The sequence below is a fragment of the Sorex araneus genome, chromosome 2, assembly GCF_027595985.1.
Source record: "Sorex araneus isolate mSorAra2 chromosome 2, mSorAra2.pri, whole genome shotgun sequence".
Taxonomy (NCBI): domain Eukaryota; kingdom Metazoa; phylum Chordata; class Mammalia; order Eulipotyphla; family Soricidae; genus Sorex; species Sorex araneus.
This window is the reverse complement of record NC_073303.1, coordinates 272,614,545-272,633,539: the sequence shown is the minus strand read 5'-3', so window position 1 is coordinate 272,633,539 and position 18,995 is coordinate 272,614,545. Positions and strand designations below refer to the sequence as shown.

The 18,995-nt window shown below is 40.8% G+C and overlaps 1 protein-coding gene across 1 annotated transcript in view; it reads right to left on the bottom strand.

The window, feature by feature from the left end:
* Positions 1-4,356: 4,356 nt before the first annotated feature.
* Positions 4,357-18,995, bottom strand: part of CPA3 (carboxypeptidase A3) — a 37,850-nt gene continuing 23,211 nt past the window's right edge. Inside the window, exons 7-11 of the mRNA XM_055128409.1 lie at positions 17,343-17,453; positions 16,185-16,275; positions 14,025-14,227; positions 10,811-10,895; positions 4,357-4,990 (exon numbers count right to left, since the gene is read on the bottom strand). Coding sequence (XP_054984384.1) covers positions 4,803-4,990; positions 10,811-10,895; positions 14,025-14,227; positions 16,185-16,275; positions 17,343-17,453 — 678 coding nt within the window. The 3' untranslated portion in view covers positions 4,357-4,802. The remainder of the gene's footprint in view (positions 4,991-10,810; positions 10,896-14,024; positions 14,228-16,184; positions 16,276-17,342; positions 17,454-18,995) is intronic.

The following is an 18,995-nucleotide window of genomic DNA, read 5'->3' as shown; positions in this document are numbered from 1 at the left end:
AGCAGGCTCCCAGAAGCGCGCGGCCGCTTTGTGGCTGTGCAATATCTTGTAGCCTACTTCTCCCTCTGGGAGAAACTGGCAAGTTTCTGAGAGTTTCCTGCCCACATGGGACAGCCTTGCAAGCTTCCCATGGAGTATTCATATGCTAAATCCAGTAACAAGCTGGATCCCATTCCTCTGACCCTGAAAGAGCCCCCAGTGTGACATCCTTGGGAGGGACGAGTGGAGAGAGACTTCTAAGATCTCAGGGAAAGGACGAATTGAGTGGTTACTGAGAAATCGATGATTAATGGGATTTCATGATTCACGATTCGTGACAGCTTTTGCTGAATAGTGCTTATATCCTGGGGAGTTACATTTCTGATAACATTATGATACTTTACTATAGATTTTCTAACCAATGCTTTTTCCTCTTTCTTCTTGTTCTTTATCCTTCTCCTCTTCCTCCTCCTCCTCTTCTTAATCCTCCTCCATCTCCTCCTCTTCCTCTTTCTCCTCCTCCTCCTCTTCCTCCTCCTCCCATTCCATCTTCTCCTCTCCTTTCTCCTCCACCAGGCTCTGCTGTGCTTAGACCCTATTCTGGCTCAGAACTTGGGTTTCAGTTTTTGAGGGAGGAGAACCATATGTGGTGGCAGGGGTCAAACCCAGGTCAGTGCTTTGTCTGTTGTAATATCTCTCTGACCCACCGCATCTCCTTTATTTTAGAAAAATGGTTGCATTTACTATCACTGTCACTGTCATGCCGTTGCTCGTCGATTTGCTTGAGAGGGCACCAGTACTTGTTGTTACTTGTTGTTACTGTTTTTGGCATATCAAATATGCCACAGGGAGCTTGCCAGGCTCTGCCTTGTGGGTGGGATACTCTCGGTAGCTTGCTGGGCTCTCCGAGAGGGACAGAGGAATTGAACCGGGGTCGGCTGCGTGCAAGGCAAACGCCCTACCTGCTGGGCTATAGGGCTACCACATTTACTATATGGAAGACAAAATTATTCTAAGCAGTGAGCGGGAGAAAACATGAGAAGAGAGAGAATGTGAGAAGAGAGGACTTGGGTATTCAGTGACACACATTTCTCAGAGAATTTCTTATTTATTTCCTTATCTAAGAAAATCAGGTACAGCAGTTTGTCATGAATAAGAAATCGAGGGGGACTGGAGTGATAGTACAGCGGATAGGGCCCTTGTCATGCACACAGCCCAACTGGGTTTGATCCCCAGAATCCCATATGGTCCCCCAAGCACTGCCAGGAGTGATTCCTGAGTGCAGAGCCAGGAGTAAGCTCTGTGCACTGCCAAGTGTGACTCCAAGACCAAAAAAAAAAAAAAGTATTGATAATAAGCCTTAAAGTTTAGCCAGCCAATGAGCACTTCAGTTTTGGAATGTGTCTAGAGTACAGGACAGAGGAGGCTGTCTTGAATAAGGCATTTAAAAATCAGTTTGGGGCTGCCGAGATGTGACCCCGGGGGCCGCACGCGCGTGCGGCTCCTCCACAGCTGCACGAGCGTGAATGCAGACCCAGCTGAACCAACTTCAACATGGACTGCTCCTTGCAGATTGTCTCCAGCCAGAGAACTAAGCCGCGACCCCATGCCCGCCTAGGAGGGGAAAGGTATTTCTCTCTCTCGCCTGTCCCTTCCCGGGGATGAAGGGCGTGGGGACCGCCATATTATGACGACCACAGATGGGGTTTACCAGCTTGCAATGATCCGGAAGAAATCTCCCTGGACTTAGTTGTTAAAGTACAGAAATACAGACCTCATTTCTCTTCACAACAGGTCTGACTCTAGTGGGGTGCTCCTAATAATGGTGAGGTTTGTGTTGAAATATTGAATGTAACCAAAGTAAATAGAAAGTAAAGTGAAATTTATCAGTTACAAGGCGGGGGGGGGTGTGGGGGTGGGCGGGATGGGAGGTGTACTGTGGTTTTTTTTTTTTCCTTCGGTGGTGGGATATGGGCACTGGTGAAGGGATGGTTGTTTCAGCATTTTATGACTAAGACTTAAGCCTGACATCATTGTAATTTTCCACATGGTGATTCAATAAAATAAAATTTAAAAAATAAAAAAAATCAGTTTGGAGTCATAGTGCTCTCTCTTTGAAGATTTTTTTTTTTGCGTTAGCAAAATTATTAACACAAACAGTTGGTAAGATGTGTGTCTCAGTCACGATATCATTGCTGTAGAATAATACGACCTCAAGCTACAAAATTATCCTCCTTGTGTAATTTTTTAAAAATTTTATTATTATTATTAAAAAAATTATTATTAGTGAATCACCATGAGGTACAGTTACAAACTTATGAACTTTCATGTTTGCATTTGGTTTACATCCCTCCACCAGTGCCCATTCTTCCTTGCGTAAATTTGATAGTAAGAACACTGGAAAAGGAAGGATGATTTTCTGGTGAGATGCATCATGCCAAGCATATTTTAAGGTTCGATAGAATTAAATTTTGGGGGTCATTTTGGTTTTCAGTCGCACATGGTTGTTCTCAGGGTGACTCCAGACTCAGAACTTGAAAACAGCAAAACTTTTAAGTTGGTGACAAAGACCTCGGCTGGTCAATGACAAGTCACAGGGGAGAGTCACTGCACTTCCTTAGACCTCTCTGGAAAGAAAGTGAAGTTTTGAACAATTGAATGGAGATGTTTTCTTCATATATTTATTTTCTCAATTCATGTGAAATAAGACACAAACACACACACACACAAACAATATCCTGACATGCCATTCAAAGGTTAGTCAGTTAAGATAAGAAACTATTTCATGAGGAATTTTGATATGTTAGTCACTATTTTTTTTTAATGTGTGTGAGTAAAAGAAATATTAAACTACATTGTAGTTCAAGTTCCAGTAAAATGTGTGCTCAATGTAGTAGCTTCTGTAATCTAAATAATGGATAAACACGGGACAATATTCAGTGGTAAATGTTAAAGTTTGACTTCCTTTCAGTTCTTTCTGAGTTTAGCACATATGTACAGATGACTGTATACTTCCCATATGGCACTTGTAATGAAGCAAATTTACATTCCCATGTTAAAATGCTAGTTTGAATGCTAAATATTATTGTTTATTTTATAAAATGTTTGAATATTATATTTTTAACAAAGAGTTTGATTTTGTAACCATAATTTTATTTGTTCATTTTTTTGCTTTTTGGGTCACACCCAGTGATACACAGGGGTTACTCCTGGCTCTGCACTCAGGAATAACTCCTGGCGGTGCTCAGGGGACCATATGGGATGCTAGGAATTGAACCCGGGTCGGCTGCATGCAAGACAAACACCCTACCCACAGTGCTATCGTTCCAGCCCCCTGTAACCATAATTTTATCCTTTATACTCTTGACTCTCACATTCTCTTCTTCCACTTGTAAAGCCTTTTTTTTTCCGGTGGGGAGAGGGAGGGATTCTGGTAGTGGTTTCCCCTACTCGATTTTATCTGGGAAGCATTTGCCTACCAGAAAAATCTTCCATGGTAGATTTGAGGGCGTTCTTTGTTTCACAGAACTCTAAAAGCATTCATGAGAAGCCTCCCAGATAATTTTTTTTTTGACGTGGTTTCTCAGGATCTTTTAGAATGCTAGAAGTTTTCATCTAGAATGTTCTGAGAGATATCAAAAGAAGTCAAGGAATTCTGGCGTTCTCCCTCTGTTGGCATCTGTGCACTGTATTTCTAGACTTGAAAAGCCCACTGTGGTCATAGGGGGAGGTCCTGTGAATCCCCGTTGGGGAAAAGGTATCCTATAATACTATCTACCCCACAATATGGGCTATACGTAGTCTGGGAGTGGCAAGTTACCACTGCCTCCTGACTAATGTGAAACTCTCTTATCAACTGCTGATAACATTTCTGTCCATTGTGAGCATAGGGCTTACGTGACGGCTATGTTCGAGTTTGCTCAGAGGTGCTTTGGCAGGTACCTTACTCTCCTTATAGCAGAGAGAGCAGGCTAAATCAGACTATTTTGAATTTAATATTCCACCTGTTGTTGGGAACTGGATTGGTTGTTTAAAGTACTGAATTGCATCTCTATGTAAACTACTTCACTTTTCCTTGCAAGGATTACTTTTTGCCATGAACAAGATATAAGCCCTGAAAACTTTTATTAAAATACGTGTGTAGGAAAGATTGTGTTTTTGAAAATTCAAGCGATTTTTTAAACTATATTATTGACTATGATAAGCATTAGTGTTTGACTATGAATGCTAATGGTAATACTTGGAAAATATTAAAAGAGAAGAGACATTTTTAAAGCATGAGAATGCATTTTATTTTTATTCCCATCAGTAGATGAAATGATGAACCTACATCATAAAAATGCTGGGGAAACAGTATTTTCTCTCCCCACCCCTCACCCTGCAACTTCTTGTATATATCATCTTCCTAACTGCTCGACATAGTATGTATTAGCTTTAAACTTTAACGAGAGCAAAGAAAGGTAGTCAAAAGCTTTTCATTAAAAATATTTGCTGGGGCTGGAGCAATAGCACAGCGGGTGGGCATTTGCCTTGCACGTGGCTGACCCGGGTTCGATTCCCAGCATCCCATATGGTCCCCCGAGCACAACTAGGAGTAATTCCCGAGTTCATGAGCCAGGAGTAATCCCTGTGCATCACCAGGTGTGACCCCCCAAAAAATATTTCGCTGAGGCCTTGCCAAGAGTAGATAAAAAACAATAAAAAATAGGTAGGAGTTAAATGAGCAAAAATGGCATGGCAACCCTTCTAGGGCTAACTGAAGATTACTTTTTGGACAAAGGGGCAAAGAAGGGTTAATTCGCTCTCAAGCTGTGGGAAATCATTTAGCAAGTATTCTTGAGGACAAATTTGGCAATAAATTTGACAGCTAACATGGTCTCCTTACAAGTTGACTTTATCTGAGATTCTGGAAGCAAAAATCCGTATTTGCCTTTATCTCGGAGCTCGAAGGCAAATGTGTGTTTGATGCCCAGGTCATAAGCCCAGTCTAAGGAAGAACCTGTTGTTTTGTCTGTAAAACATAAGCAATAAATATCTAATTAGAAACAAATGCCAACATTTTTCTTGAAATGGAAATTCACTGGTATAAAATTATCAGTAAAAATAATTACGTGCACAGTTCATTGTGGTAATGAATGGGAGTAGTGGTCTGTACAGCATAGAACAAAAAGTAATCATGGCCTTGGGACTCACCATACATCTTAAATATATGCTATATCTTCAAAATTACATTTTTCTTGGGCCGGCCATTGAACTGACTTTGCTTCTTGGGCACACAGAGTGGCAGAGAGAGGAGGTCTGAGTAAGTGCTAGCAGTCAAGGAAGGAAGCGAAGACAGATCACTAGAATCGATGCATGCAAGTAAAGCAAAAGTACATTATCTCTGGTATATCAATTTTTTTTTTGCTAATCACATTGCTAGCGTTAAACTGATTTGTCATTAGAAAAACCAACCAAGGAAGCTTAAACTAGTTATGAGGATGTACCTAATCGGACTTTTTCCTGTCAGCGTTTATGAACTGTTGCTAAGAACACTATTATTTAATTTAAAAAGATTGAAAATATAAACCCATATCCATGGGTTATGAAACTTAAGATTTAGACAAGAGCATGTTGATACTATGAAATGATCTAGAAAAACCTTCTTACCAAGATGCATTTTTTAAAATTTTCTTTCTTTCTTTCTTTCTTTCTTTCTTTCTTTCTTTCTTTCTTTCTTTCTTTCTTTCTTTCTTTCTTTCTTTCTCTCTCTCTCTCTCTCTCTCTCTCTCTCTTTCTTTCTTTCTTTCTTTCTTTCTTTCTTTCTTTCTTTCTTTCTTTCTTTCTTTCTTTCTTTCTTTCTTTCTTTCTTTCTTTCTCTTCCTTCCTTCCTTCCTTCCTTCCTTCCTTCCTTCCTTCCTTCCTTCCTTCCTTCCTTCCTTCCTTCCTTCCTTCCTTCCTTCCTTCCTTCCTTCCTCCCTTCTTCCTTCCTCCCTCCCTCCCTCCCTCCCTCCCTCCCTCCCTCCCTCCCTCCCTCCTTCTCTCTCTCTCTCTCTCTCTCTCTCTTTCACCATGAGCTACAGTTACAAGCTTTCATGTTTGAGTTTCAGTCATACAATGATCAAACACCCATCCCTCCACCAGTGCACATTCTCTACCACCAATGTCCCCAGTATATATCCCCCCTTTCCAACTCTCCCCCTGCCTCCATGGCAGACATTTCCCTACTCTCTACTTTTGGGCATTATGGTTTGCAATACAGATACTGAGAGGCCATCACTTTTGGTCCTTTATCTACTTTCAGCACACATCTCCCATCCCAAATGATTCCTCCAACCATCAATGACTTAGTGATCCCTTCTCTATTCCAGCTACCTTCTCCCCCAGCTCATGAGACAGGCTTCCAACTATGGGGAAATATTCCTGGCCTATGTATTCACTGTCCTTGGGGTGTCAGTCTCATATTATGTTATTTTATAGTCCACAAATGAGTGCAGCAAGACACATTGTTTAAGACCTGTATGCTTGACAGGCTAATACTGTCTCTACTAGCATGATCAGTGGGCTAAAACGATTACCTGCTAAACGATTACCTGCTAAAATGGTTAGCTGGGTCCAGTAGATTCTATGGTTCCCACTGTTACTCAACTCGGCTGTTTAATTTCCAGGATTGCCTACATAACTGCCACTCGCCCACCTCCCCAAGTCAATTAATCTGTGAAAAGCAAAAACTTCCACTTGACCAGCTCAAATACAAATGAAAGACTCCCCCAAATTCTGGCAAATGGATCTTTATCTTTCAAGGCCTCTCCTGGGTCAGTCTGACCAGTAGGCCCCCATTTTTTCAGTTCTCTGACTCTCCTCTGCCTAACCTATCTTGCTTTTCTGGTAAATTCTCCCACCCAGCAGGGACTGTGTTGAGCCCTTCTCTATTCCTTTCAAACTATCCATATATTTATATTAGTTTGATTTGTATCATAGAGGAAACTCTTTGCTGCACAAATCATTTGTGGAGTAGAAGTAAGTTCTTGAATACAGAACAAGTTTTACAGACAAAAACATTTCAGGCTGAAATATCAGAGTGCAAAGTCCTAAGGGAAAAAGGAAAAGGAGGAAAAGGAAAGGAACGTTTTGATAGGAAGATGGAAGAGATAATGTTAAGCATTCAAGCAAGAAATATTAAAGGGCCGGAATGATAGCACTGCTGCAGTCATTCCTAAGTATTAAATATTAAAGGGCCGGAATGACTGCACTGCTGCAGTCATTCCTAAGTGCAGAGCCAGGAGTAAGTGCAGAGTCAGGAGTAACCCCTGAGCAACGCCACGTGTGGCCTCTAAATCAACCCCCCCTCCAAAAAAGAAATATTTATTAAAACTTTAATATTAACAATGCTTGTTCCTTGTCACCGAGGAGGGTGAATCAGAGTACAAAGATAAGAAAATGCTACTGAAGGTTTTGGGAATGGAGTCAAAGACATTAATCAGGAGAGAGGGCAGAATATGTAAGGGTGGGGAAGGAACCAGAGCTTACGAAGACATAAGGGGAAAAGCTCTTAGGAGGAGGATGCATTTCATCTCAATGATACTGGCTTTCACCTATAATATGGAGGTGGTATTTGAGGAGAGCCTTGACAAAAGGCTAGTGTTTTTCCAGATGGTGATGGAAGAAAGCAATCTAGTGAGTGAACTGCAAGGTAAGTCAAGACTGGAGGATTTTTCAGGCTGGTGAGGTCACAGCCATCCAGAAGACTGGAATCAAGAGTGGTGTGTTCCTGGAATGAAACAACTCAGAATAGCAGGTAAACCAGGACAAGGTGTTTCAGTTTTGTTTGTGAGGCCACAGCAGTCACTTTGGTTCTGTTCATCATTAAGGCCAGGGTTAATTTGGACAGGAGAGAGCAGAGAGCAATTGAGAGGTGTTATGAGTTGAAAGACTGAACTAGTGCAAAGTCATCATGCTGGGAGCAGAATGGAAGATGCTAGGGCAGAAATATCGCCATGGAGGAGTCACAGAATTTGATCAGCGTGACTGAGGTTTCAATCTAGATGGCTGGGGAAAATAGGATAATTGTTAATAAAGTCAGCGCTCAGGCTGGTGGGGACAGAAGGAAAGGGTGCAGGTGATCAGCAGAATATGTTTGGCCTCATTCAGACACTCAATAGAAGGAACGTGGGGTGAATTTTGAAATCTTGGCAGAAGCATTAGGTTAAAAATTGGCTCGTGCACCTTTAGGATCATTAGATGTTGTCATTTTGTCATTATTAATGTTCCTTGTCTGAAGTGAAGTTATTTGAGCCCACATTGATATTTTCTGGTATTTAATATGGCTAGGCTTTATTTGGTTGATACTTATACAACTCATCTTTCTTGTTCTTTCAATTTCAACCTCTCTGTTATCTCTGGAGTGAGTTCCTGGTAGACTTTAGATTGTTGAATCATGTGTTTGTCCTTTTATTTGTGCTCAGGGTTTGCTCCCAGCAATATTTGGGTCGTTCCAATCACTATTAAGTATGGGGGGCTGACCTCAAGCTTCTTGCATGCAGAGCCTGAAGGCTGAGATATGCTATTTTATTTATTATTTTAAAGTTACGTTTTTTTACAAAGCATTTCTTGATTGGATTTAAATCATACAGCATTCCAACACCCATCCCTCCACCAGTGTACATTTCCCAGCACCAGTGTCCCCAGGTTCCCTCCCATCACCCCCCTGCCCCCTGCCTGCCTCTAAGGCAGGTGCTTTGCTTCTCTGACATATGTTTTTTACGATCCTCTACTAATGTCTTCCAACTAAATATGTTTTAGGAAAGTTGTTGCTATGACTGAAAGATGTAATCTTATTATTTGATTTTTTATGTTTCCTGTTTTTTCTTTTCTTTATCTCACTTGTATTGCCTTCTTGACTGCATAACCATTTTTAGGGGTAGCACTGTAGCACTGTAGCATTGTTGTCCTGTTGCTCATCGATTTGCTCGAGCAGGCACCAGTCACATCTTCATGGTGAGACTTGTTGTTACTGTTTTTGGCATATCGAATATGCCACGGGTAGCCTGCCAGACTCTGCCGTGCAGGTGGGATACTCTTGGTAGCTTGCCGGGCTCTCCGAGAGGGACAGAGAAATAGAACCTGGGTAGGCCGTGTGCAAAGCAAATGCCCTACCTGCTGTACCTTTAAAATTTATCATTTTTATTATACCACTTTATGATATAGTTTTCTAACTGATTGCTCCAGATATTACAATATCTATTCATGATAATCTGATTATTGTGACTATATCTTCAGGTGTTTTATTGTGTTAGTTGAGACATTGATATCTTACTTGCCTTTATGTTTTCTTTTGTCTTCTCCCTGTTCTGTTCTGTTTTGGGGACCCCCCACTGTGCTCTGGGACTGCTTCCAGCTTGGAGCGTGACAGTTATTCCTGAAGGTTCTGGGTATCCTATTTTCAAACCTAGTCATGCCAATTTATCAGGGCTGGAGAGATAGCACAGCGGGTAGGGCATTTGCCTTGCATGCGGCCGACTGGGGTACAATTCCTCTTCCCTCTCGGAAAGCCTGGTAAGCTACCGAAAATATCTCTCTTGCATGGCAGAGTCTGACAAGCTACCCGTGACATATTCAATATGCCAAAAACAGTAACAACAAATCTCACAATGGAGACATTACTGGTGCCCGCTCGAGCAAATCGATGAGCAATGGGATGACAGTGACAGTGAAGTTCATGTCGATTAATTAATATTTGGCCTTTAGTTGCTTTTAAGTCTTGCACTGCAGTTAAATGACTGCAACAGAGGTCGTTTACTGTTTGGTCGGTTTCAGAAGCTGGCTGATTCTTGGGAGTGAGAATCAGAGACTCAGAGATCAGGAAACCAAGGCCCCAAATCAAAATCAATCAATACAAAATGAACCAAGTCTAAAAGGAGCAGAGTGGAAGAAGTGGTAAGAAGACGAAGCAAAAGCAACAGAGGTTGAACCCGGTGACTTCACCTCCTACTCCAGCATTTCAGCTGAGTTTAGGGGGAGGGACCCGGTGGGTGAGCAGACATGGTTCTACGGGATCAGTGTTGCTGACGTGGTTTCCTATTTTCCCTCCAGGAGCTATGGAAGATACTGTGCTTGCATGGGAACAAGGCCAAGGAGGAAAGAGTCCAAGTAGTTAAAAACAACTTAAGTAGTTTTTAGAGTCCAAGTTGGTAGAAAACTTAAGTACTTAAGTAGTTAAAATAACGAAAACCAAACCAACCTTCTGGACCCCATTCTAATTGGTATTAGTTCCTTTGAGGATTAAGCATTGTTGAAGAGCAGGTAGGTAGATGAATTAAACTGTAAATCTGTTTGGACTTAATTACTTCTATTGAGTTTGCAACTAGTGAAATGTCCAGTATTGGTTTCTAGAATAATCTCATCCCTTCCCCCTCCCCAGTGACCTGACTTTGACCCTTACATTTATACCATGATTTTGAATTTCCTGTGTAAAAATTGGAGTTTAAATGAACTATTCTGGATGTGCTTTCACCCTTGTGCCTGTTATACCATCCTCTTACATCACTGTCACGGTCACTGTCATCCCGTTGCTCATCGATTTGTTCGAGTGGGCACCAGTCACGTCTCTCATTCTGAGACTTGTTGTTACTGTTTTTGGCATATCCAATATGCCACGGGGAGCTTGTCAGGCTCTGCCGTGCAGGCGTGATACTCTCGGTAGCTTGCCGGGCTCTCCAAGAGGGGTGGGGGAATCAAACACGGGTGAAAGGCGAATGCCCTACCACTGTGCTATCGCTCCAGCCCTTCTCTTACATATTTATAAAAAAAAGAATTGGAGAAACTCAGCCAGTAAATATAATGGAAAACTTACAAATTGTTGATGCTATTGGGCCATAGATATAGCTGGTTCCGTATCGAGTGGCTAGAGCTTCAGTACCAATCTTTGCTACTTTGTCCTGGAGAGAAAAGAGCCATTACAGAGGAATGATGAAATATTACTTATAACATTATTTTTTTGTTGTTGTTGGGGAGAAGAGGGGGAAAACTAATAACACTAATTTATTAAATTGGATTTAATAAAATTGTACTAAATGTCAAATAAACTATCTTATTGCTTATTTGACATTTGAAGACCAAAATAAATTATTGAACGAGAAATTAATTTTCACTGAGACAACATAGCGATTCTTTTTAAGGTGAAGCAATAGTATATAGTAACACCTCATTTTGCATTTATTTATTTTTAATTTTTTTAATTTATGTATTTATTTTTGCTTTTGGCGATGCTCAGGGGTTACTCCTGTCTCATGCACTCAGGAATTACTCCTGGCAGTGCTCGGGAGGCCATGTGGGATGCTGGGAATCGAACCTGGTTAGGCCGAGTGCAAGGCAAATGCCCTACCCTCTGTGCTATCGCTCCAGCCCCAGCATTTCTTTCTTTTGCATTCTCCCCCCTCTTCCCTCCTGTCTCCTCCACCGTTCTTTCTAGAAATCATACTCTTTTTCTATCAGATTTTTCTTTTTTGAGCTTCAAATAATTGTCTTTCCAAAGTCAGTGTCTCTGATTTTCTCTTTCCTGTTTTATCATTACAGGATTTGCTCACTTGGGATCTGAGCATCTTAAGGGTTAAGAAGGGTGGTTGTCTCCCATTTAGAAACAATACCAGAGGGTCTATATGGATAAAGACTGGAAATATGGTGGGGATGTGATGACAAGGGATTCGCATTCACTGTTGGTGGCACCACCACGGGGTTCAGTCTCTCTGGAAAAATAGCTTGTAGCCACCCTAATATATTGTGAATATAACTTTTATATCACCCCAGGGAGATACCCCAAGAACAGAAAAATATCAATTCAAAAAGACGTGTACATCTGTAGTCATCTCAGCACCTCTTAAACTTGCCAACACTGGAAACCAGCGAGTGTCCAGTAATAGATGAATGGACCAGGAAAGAGTGGTCTGTAGATAGACCAATCAGCTCTAAGAAACGGTGAAATTCTGGAGCCTTCTGCAACTAGCATGGGATTGGAGGGTGTGATGCTAGGTGGTGACGTGAGTCGGAAGGAAAAGATAAATACCAGACAGCTTGGATCGTTTGTGGAGTATAAAGAAACAAAGGGATCGAATAATCTCCAGTTGAAACAAACCCTGGGATATGATCGATAGAACTGGGTCCTAGTGGGCTGGGGGTGAGGGCAGGGAAAGGGACTGTGGGATGATGGTGGAGGCATCTTGAAACACGTGTGGAGGAACTGGTGTAAGGGCCTCATAACTGTAATGACTTCAATATTATTGAATTTCTTTGTTTCTGGTTGTTCACACCCTGCAGTGCTCTGAGATTACTCCTGGCAATGCTCAGAGTGACTGTAGGTGAGTGTTCGTGAACTTCAGTACGCTGCATGCAAAGTAAGCACCTTCACTGTCACTGTCATCCCATTGCTCATCGATTTGCTCGAGCGGGCACCAGTAACGTCTCCATTGTGAGACTTCTTGTTACTGTTTTTGGCATGCTGACTATGCCACGGGGAGCTTGTCAAGCTCTGCCTTGTGGGCGAGATACTCTCGGTAGCTTGCCGGGCTCTCCGAGAGGGACAGAGAAATTGAACCTGGGTGGGCCGCATGCAAGGCAAGCACCCTACCCCACTGTGCTATCACTCCACCCCAAGCACCTTACCAGATAAACTATATTTTCCAACTCTTCAATACTCTTGTAAACTATGATATCTCAATTAAAGTATCAATGGTTTCTCAATCAGAAGTAAAAATTCAAAAAAATTTGTTAACTTAGAGTCCCTTTTCCAGAATGGCATATGAGGCTCTCTTATGATCCTTAGTGTTTTCTTTCCTGTTATGAGAATGGTTATTGGCATAAACTTTAATGAATTATAGTTACTAACAAGTTTGAAGTCTAAGTGAAGATTCTTTTAGGCCTTTATATATAATATATAAACAAATGATTTTTCTCAATTTGTTTAGTTTGTGTGTATTAACTCTTTACTCAAAATAGTTTGTTGTATATATTTGTCTATAATTTTATTGACAAATATTATGTTTTTATAGACTTTCTTTTCCTAAAGGCAGATTAAAATCAAATTGCTTCATCTTTGCATAAATTGATCAAATTCATGGATGTAGATTCTGAACTCGATTGGTTAAATAAATGAGCCATATATTACTTGTCTATTTTCTTTGTAGTATAATTATAGATGGTTTTAATGACTGGTTCAAACCTCAGCTCAACTTCAAATTAAATGCTGTTGTGTGGAATACAATTGACTGAAGTCAGAATGACAATGTGACCTTTTATTTCTTAAAAAACTGATTTTATGAAGCATTATTTGAATTACAGCTTTTACTGACTGTGTTGTTGTATTTGTCAACCACCAAGTGATGAATGTTAAACTTTTTCTGTTTTCTTTTCTTCTGCAGTAATTAAAACTATTTCCTTTGTATCCATCCATTCAGCCTGTCAGTTATTCTGAATTATTGAAACCCACATGTGGACGTTTGTCTCTCTCCCTTTTTTTTTTTTTAAATAAAACTAAGATAATAAAATTAGCTCCAAGGTAAAGAAAAGAATATTAGGGGTAATAGTCCCAGAAAACCAGTTCATTCTTATGGAGGTTTTTCAAACATAAAGTTCTTCCTTTAGACAGTAAAATAATTAATTTCATTTCCAAATGGATCAGGAAGCTAAGATTAAATTTATTTAATTAAATCTTAAGAACTATCAAAGAGATCCTGAAAAATGTCTTTAAAGTAGATACCTTTGCTCTAGGTTTTGCCATATATATAACCACGGTAAATGCTTAGCTACATCATAATCTGTGTAGTAACAGAATTTTAGCTCAGTCATATATCACTATTAGCATAATCATTTTGCATTAAAGATCTTATTGCCTCTGTACTTTTATCAAATGAAAAGTTAATCTGAAGATGATTTAAACTCTAATAAAGTGAATTTCTTCCCTTATTTTCTGAAGCATTAAAATGTGAAGTTCTCTCAGCATAACCCAAGTAGTTCATAAGGAACCAATTGAAAATGGGTGGCAAGGCATGAACCGTAGATTCCCCGCAACGTACCAGTTCCTTGTGGGTTGAGGGCAGTTCTTTGGTGTATCCGTAGGGATACATTAGCATTTGGGAGTAGGCATGGAAGGTGATGTAGGCCTTGATAGATTGCTGGTGTTTTCGGATGAAATCAGTGACGGCTTTTGTCTCTCTCTCCGATTCCGGTGCGGGCCCCCGATACACAGGAAAACAGGGGTTTTTGGTGACAGGAAAAGCTGCAGAGAACAAGGGTACATGAGAACCCCCCCCAGCTTGCATCGGCACAGTCCCTGCCTCTTCTCAGGGGGATTCCCGGAATGTTTAGAACGAGTGAGCCAGACTTAGAGTGACTGTAGGTAACTTGTAGGATAACATAGCTTCAGGTAGTTTAGGTTTATTGGGTTACTCCCATTATAGTGCTCCCACTCCTCTGTGTTTATTTGTAACTTCTTTCTTAGTGTTCTGTTGACTTGCAAATATTGTTTTTCTCTTCTCCTTGAGTCCTTTGCATAGTTTATTCAGAGCAATGTCCTTTTTGTATGGACATAGGAAGACTTAGCAAATGCTATGCTTTTGTAACCTGGGAGTCATTTGACTCTACATGATATTTTCCTCCTGGGCATCTGTTCTCTCGACCTAAGCCTCAGCTGCCCTTACTTCCTAGCACCCCCAAAGGCAGGGTCCCGACGAGGGACGAGACGGAACCAGGGCAAGTGGTGAGTTGTGTGCTACTCTGGCATCGAGATGGGCCTGGCCAAAGTGCCTAATGCTTAACTATAAGTTAAGAGCTTGGTCATGGACAAATGCTGTCATGATCCAAACAGTGATAACTAGATTCGGACCCTGCTAGGGTGAGGAATGATTAATCTGGTCTGAGTGCTGTGGTCTGAGTCTGTGGCAAGATGTTGCCAGGAGAGCTGCCTTGCAAGCCTCAATGTATCTCTTGCTCTGTCCATACAAAAATAACTAGTATTAAGATGTTAATAAGTGTTTGGACTAAAGAAAGGAAAAAAACCTTAAGAGTCAGGAAGGGCTTTGGAATGCCCTGCCCTCAGGAAGGGCTTTCTTATGTTGATTTTGCTCCCTGGCTGGGTGTAGCCTAGAGGGCAAGGTGGGAGAGACAAGTAGGAGGAGAGATGAGAGAGAGGCTAAAGTAGATCCAGAGAGAGGATGGAGCTGGGAGTGCGGGAGATGAGAAAGATGGAAGATTGAATAACGGTAACTAATCAGCAACCAGCTTGGTCCTCATTCTTCCTTCTGTCCTTGGCCAACGACTGTCCTGATCCAGCCCATACACAGCAGTTCCAGAGCACCGAACGTGGGTGGTGAGACAGAGCCGCCCAGAGAGCCCGCGAGTGCGCGTGCCCCTCGGCGTGCCTTAGTTTTTTACAGTAACTGGGTCACACAAGTCACTGCACGGCAGGCTGAGCCCTGCCAAGGTATCCTAGCTTGGCTGGCTTCCCCCTTCTAAGACTTCCCACATCACAGGAGTCACACCCAGCAGTCTGGAGTCATCTTGTTCACAGCCCAGTTGAACCTGGGCACTACTCGTGGGATGGGTGAGCATCACCTTCCCCGAGCCTGCGTCTCTCTGACCTGCCTCAGAAGGCAGCTCTCCCCACTTTGTTATCCTATTCATCACGGCAGAACAGGACTAAGAGCTGGGGTAGTAGTTAAAGAAAATTAGGCAAGGACCACCTGCATGAGTAGGACTCGTGTAATTTCTCCTGACTGGTGTGCAGGAAAATGTGCGTCAGCTGACTGTGTTTGCTCTGCTACATAGGGCATTTCCATCAGCAGGTTCTCTGTCCTAGGTATTTCTTCTCCCAAACCAGTTGAAGAATCACTTGTAGTTTGGGTTTAACCAATGGTGCTTCTCCTATTTATAAGACCAGGAAGAGGAGGAAGGGAAACCGAGATCTCACTCCAGATTATATGACGTTCTGTGCACCTGGGGTGTGACAACGTTGATATAACAAGTAAAGATGCTTGGATCCTCTTCCCATAAAACAGATCATTCAGAATCCCTCTGTGGTAGTGGTGCATGATTTTTTTTTTTTTGCAGGTAAGAGAAGTAACGTTCACTCAACTGAGATCAATCTTTGCTTCCTCAAATAAGTAGGTGGCTTAGCAAAATGCAGTGGCTAAACATGCTTTATCGCACTGTTTCTTGAAATCAAGTTTGTTACTCACCATCCCAGGAAGCATTGAAGTTCCTATTGAGGTCTGTACCGATGCAGTCTGAGTTCTTGTTCTTGGAGCGATTTTTCCTCCACATGCGATCCTGCAGTATTGAATGATGGAAGTGATTACGGTAGATACACTCACTTTTTTCAGCTTGATCATTTGTATTTTCTCAGCACGTATCTACAGCCTTTTTTTTTAAAGTCTAGTTACCTTAGGGCCCTTTATTATAAATAAAAAGTGCCTTTTAAAATTATAATTTGCACTAACTTCAGAAATTTAGTTTTTCATTAATACTCTAGGACCTTAATGAAAAAATTCTATACTTTAGAAAAAAACTGCTGGTTAGTTTTCAGCATTAAAAATAATCAACAATACTCTGAAATTGCCTGTAATTCAGTTGCTAACTTTATTACACCTTTCACTATTTAGAAATTCAGATATAATAAAGCTCAAAGAGTTGGAGCATAATTTTCATAGAATAATTTGCTATTCAATGTCTGTGTGGATGTTCATTATTAATCTTATTTATAAAACAATAAGGGGACAATAAAGGTTCCTGTTTAATAATAGATAACTGTATTAAATTTTCTGGATATAATTATTTTACCTTAAACTCTGCCCCAAATTGATAGGACACAATGACATTTCCTTTAGAATCACTGTTTATAGTCACTTTTAATTACTTGTATTTATTTATTTGTTTTTGTTTTTTGGGGGCCACATCTAATGGTGCTCAGGAGCCTTACTCCTGGTCTGTGCTCAGAGGTTAGTCATTCTTAGCATTCCTTCAGGGATGATAAGTAATGCCAGGGATCAAACCCAGGTTGTCCAATGCAAGGCAAGCTTCCTATCTGCTGTATTCTTTCTCTGGCCCATACCAATTTTTATTTATAATTTTTGTTTAATTAGCTATGTTCTATCATATCATATAAAATTACTACTTTACTTCATCTTTTTACCCCAATACTAGCTTTAGCAACAAAAATGTCATTTGATTTCAGGGACACACAGCAACCAGGTAGTCATGTTTGCCTTTGGCTGAAATTCAGATTATAAAACAATATACTCATCTGAGTTGGAATTTGCTGATTATCCAAACTTATCACACGATGATCAGTGGGCATAAAGTCAATAAATATGATCTATTTCTGAATGAAAACCTACCTGTGTCCATGACCAAATGTATCCATCAACGTTGAACACAGGAAGAACATAAAAATTCATTCGATCTAGGAGTTTGGTCATAATTTTGTTCTTCCCATAAGATTTGGCTGCCTGTAGGCATAGAAAGAAAAAACTTAAGCTATTGTTGAAGTTCTGTTACCATATAAAAAGCTTTGGTTGAAATGAAAAGCTGTTCTTATCCTACAGTTCTTTATTTTGACCAAGGCTAACAATTCGAAACATATTTTTTTCTAAATTGTACAAATGTTACTGACCAATGTAGATGACAGAAAGATATGACAATTTTTTTTCTTATTTTTTTTGCTTTTTTGGGTCACACCCGGCGATGCTCAGGGGTTACTCCTAGGTCTGCATTCAGGAATTACCCCTAATGGTGCTCAGGGGACCATATGGGATGCTAGGAATCGAACCCGGGTCAGCCACATGCAAGCAAATGCTCTACCCACTGTGCTATCACTCCAGCCCCGATATGACACTTCTTTAGACTAGCGAAAGTAATTGAATGAAACGTTCCTTCAATGATCATTGAGACTTAAAGTGCTGTAAACATTACATGGGAAATGTATTTCCTACAATCAATGGTGGTCTGAAAACAGCAGTAAAAATTAGGGAATAATTTGGTTTAATATTGTTAGGCCAATATAGACTGAGTCTGTAAATATTGGGGAAGATTTATAAGTTAGCTCTATGTAAAAATAAGGAAAGAGCTTTCTATTAAAAACTCAAGCTAGGGGCTGGAGCGATAGCACAGCGGGTTGGGCGTTTGCCTTGCACGCGGCCGACCCGGGTTCAATTCCCAGCATCCCATATGGTCTCCTGAGCACCACCAGGAGTAATTCCTGAGTGTAAAGCCAGGAGTAACCCCTGTGCACCACCAGGTGTGACCCAAAAAGCAAAAAAAAAAACCAAAAAACAAAAAACAAAACTCAAGCTATTGAAATGGACCCACCAACATTTTTCTTGCATCAAGCTGAAGCTTCTTAAGTTATTTGAACTTTCTTTCTGGCTGCCTTAAGTCTCTCATCATTCTTGAACACTTTCTTCCGAGTGATCTCGATATTGGAACCAAGAGATTTCTTGTCTGCCCTGGAATGTGTGTTCTTTTATGGGTTGAGTAAGAGGGCTCTGGCCTCTCAGCTGGAAGTGCTAAAACAACTACTGGAATAAATCAGTTCTAGTTGTAAAGCCATTCCCAGTGAAAGTATCCATGGCCAGAAAGCCATTATCATGCACATCTCATCAGTGGTGGATGCAAAAGCTGGCAGGAAGGGGATTTTGAGAGTAGAAATCAAAAATATAGTAGAAATAAAGTAAGAGGGAATAGCTAGACTATAATCAGGATTCATCTTTTATAGAACAGAGTGATTTTTCACTTGAAAAGTAAGTTTAAGTGTGTGTGGCTCAGGGACTATTTCTTTTTCTGTTTTTTACTCCTCTCTAGGTTTTTATTTCCTTATGAAATATTCCATGTCATATAAAAATTTTACTGAATAAATTTGTGTATTTATTTTTGGTTAGACACACCGGTTGAGGACCTTAGAAGGGCAGAAGGGAAACAAAATGTTTTACTTCCCCTACAGCATTAAAAATGTAAACCCTCTGGGTTTAGGTATTGAAGAAACATATAGTAGT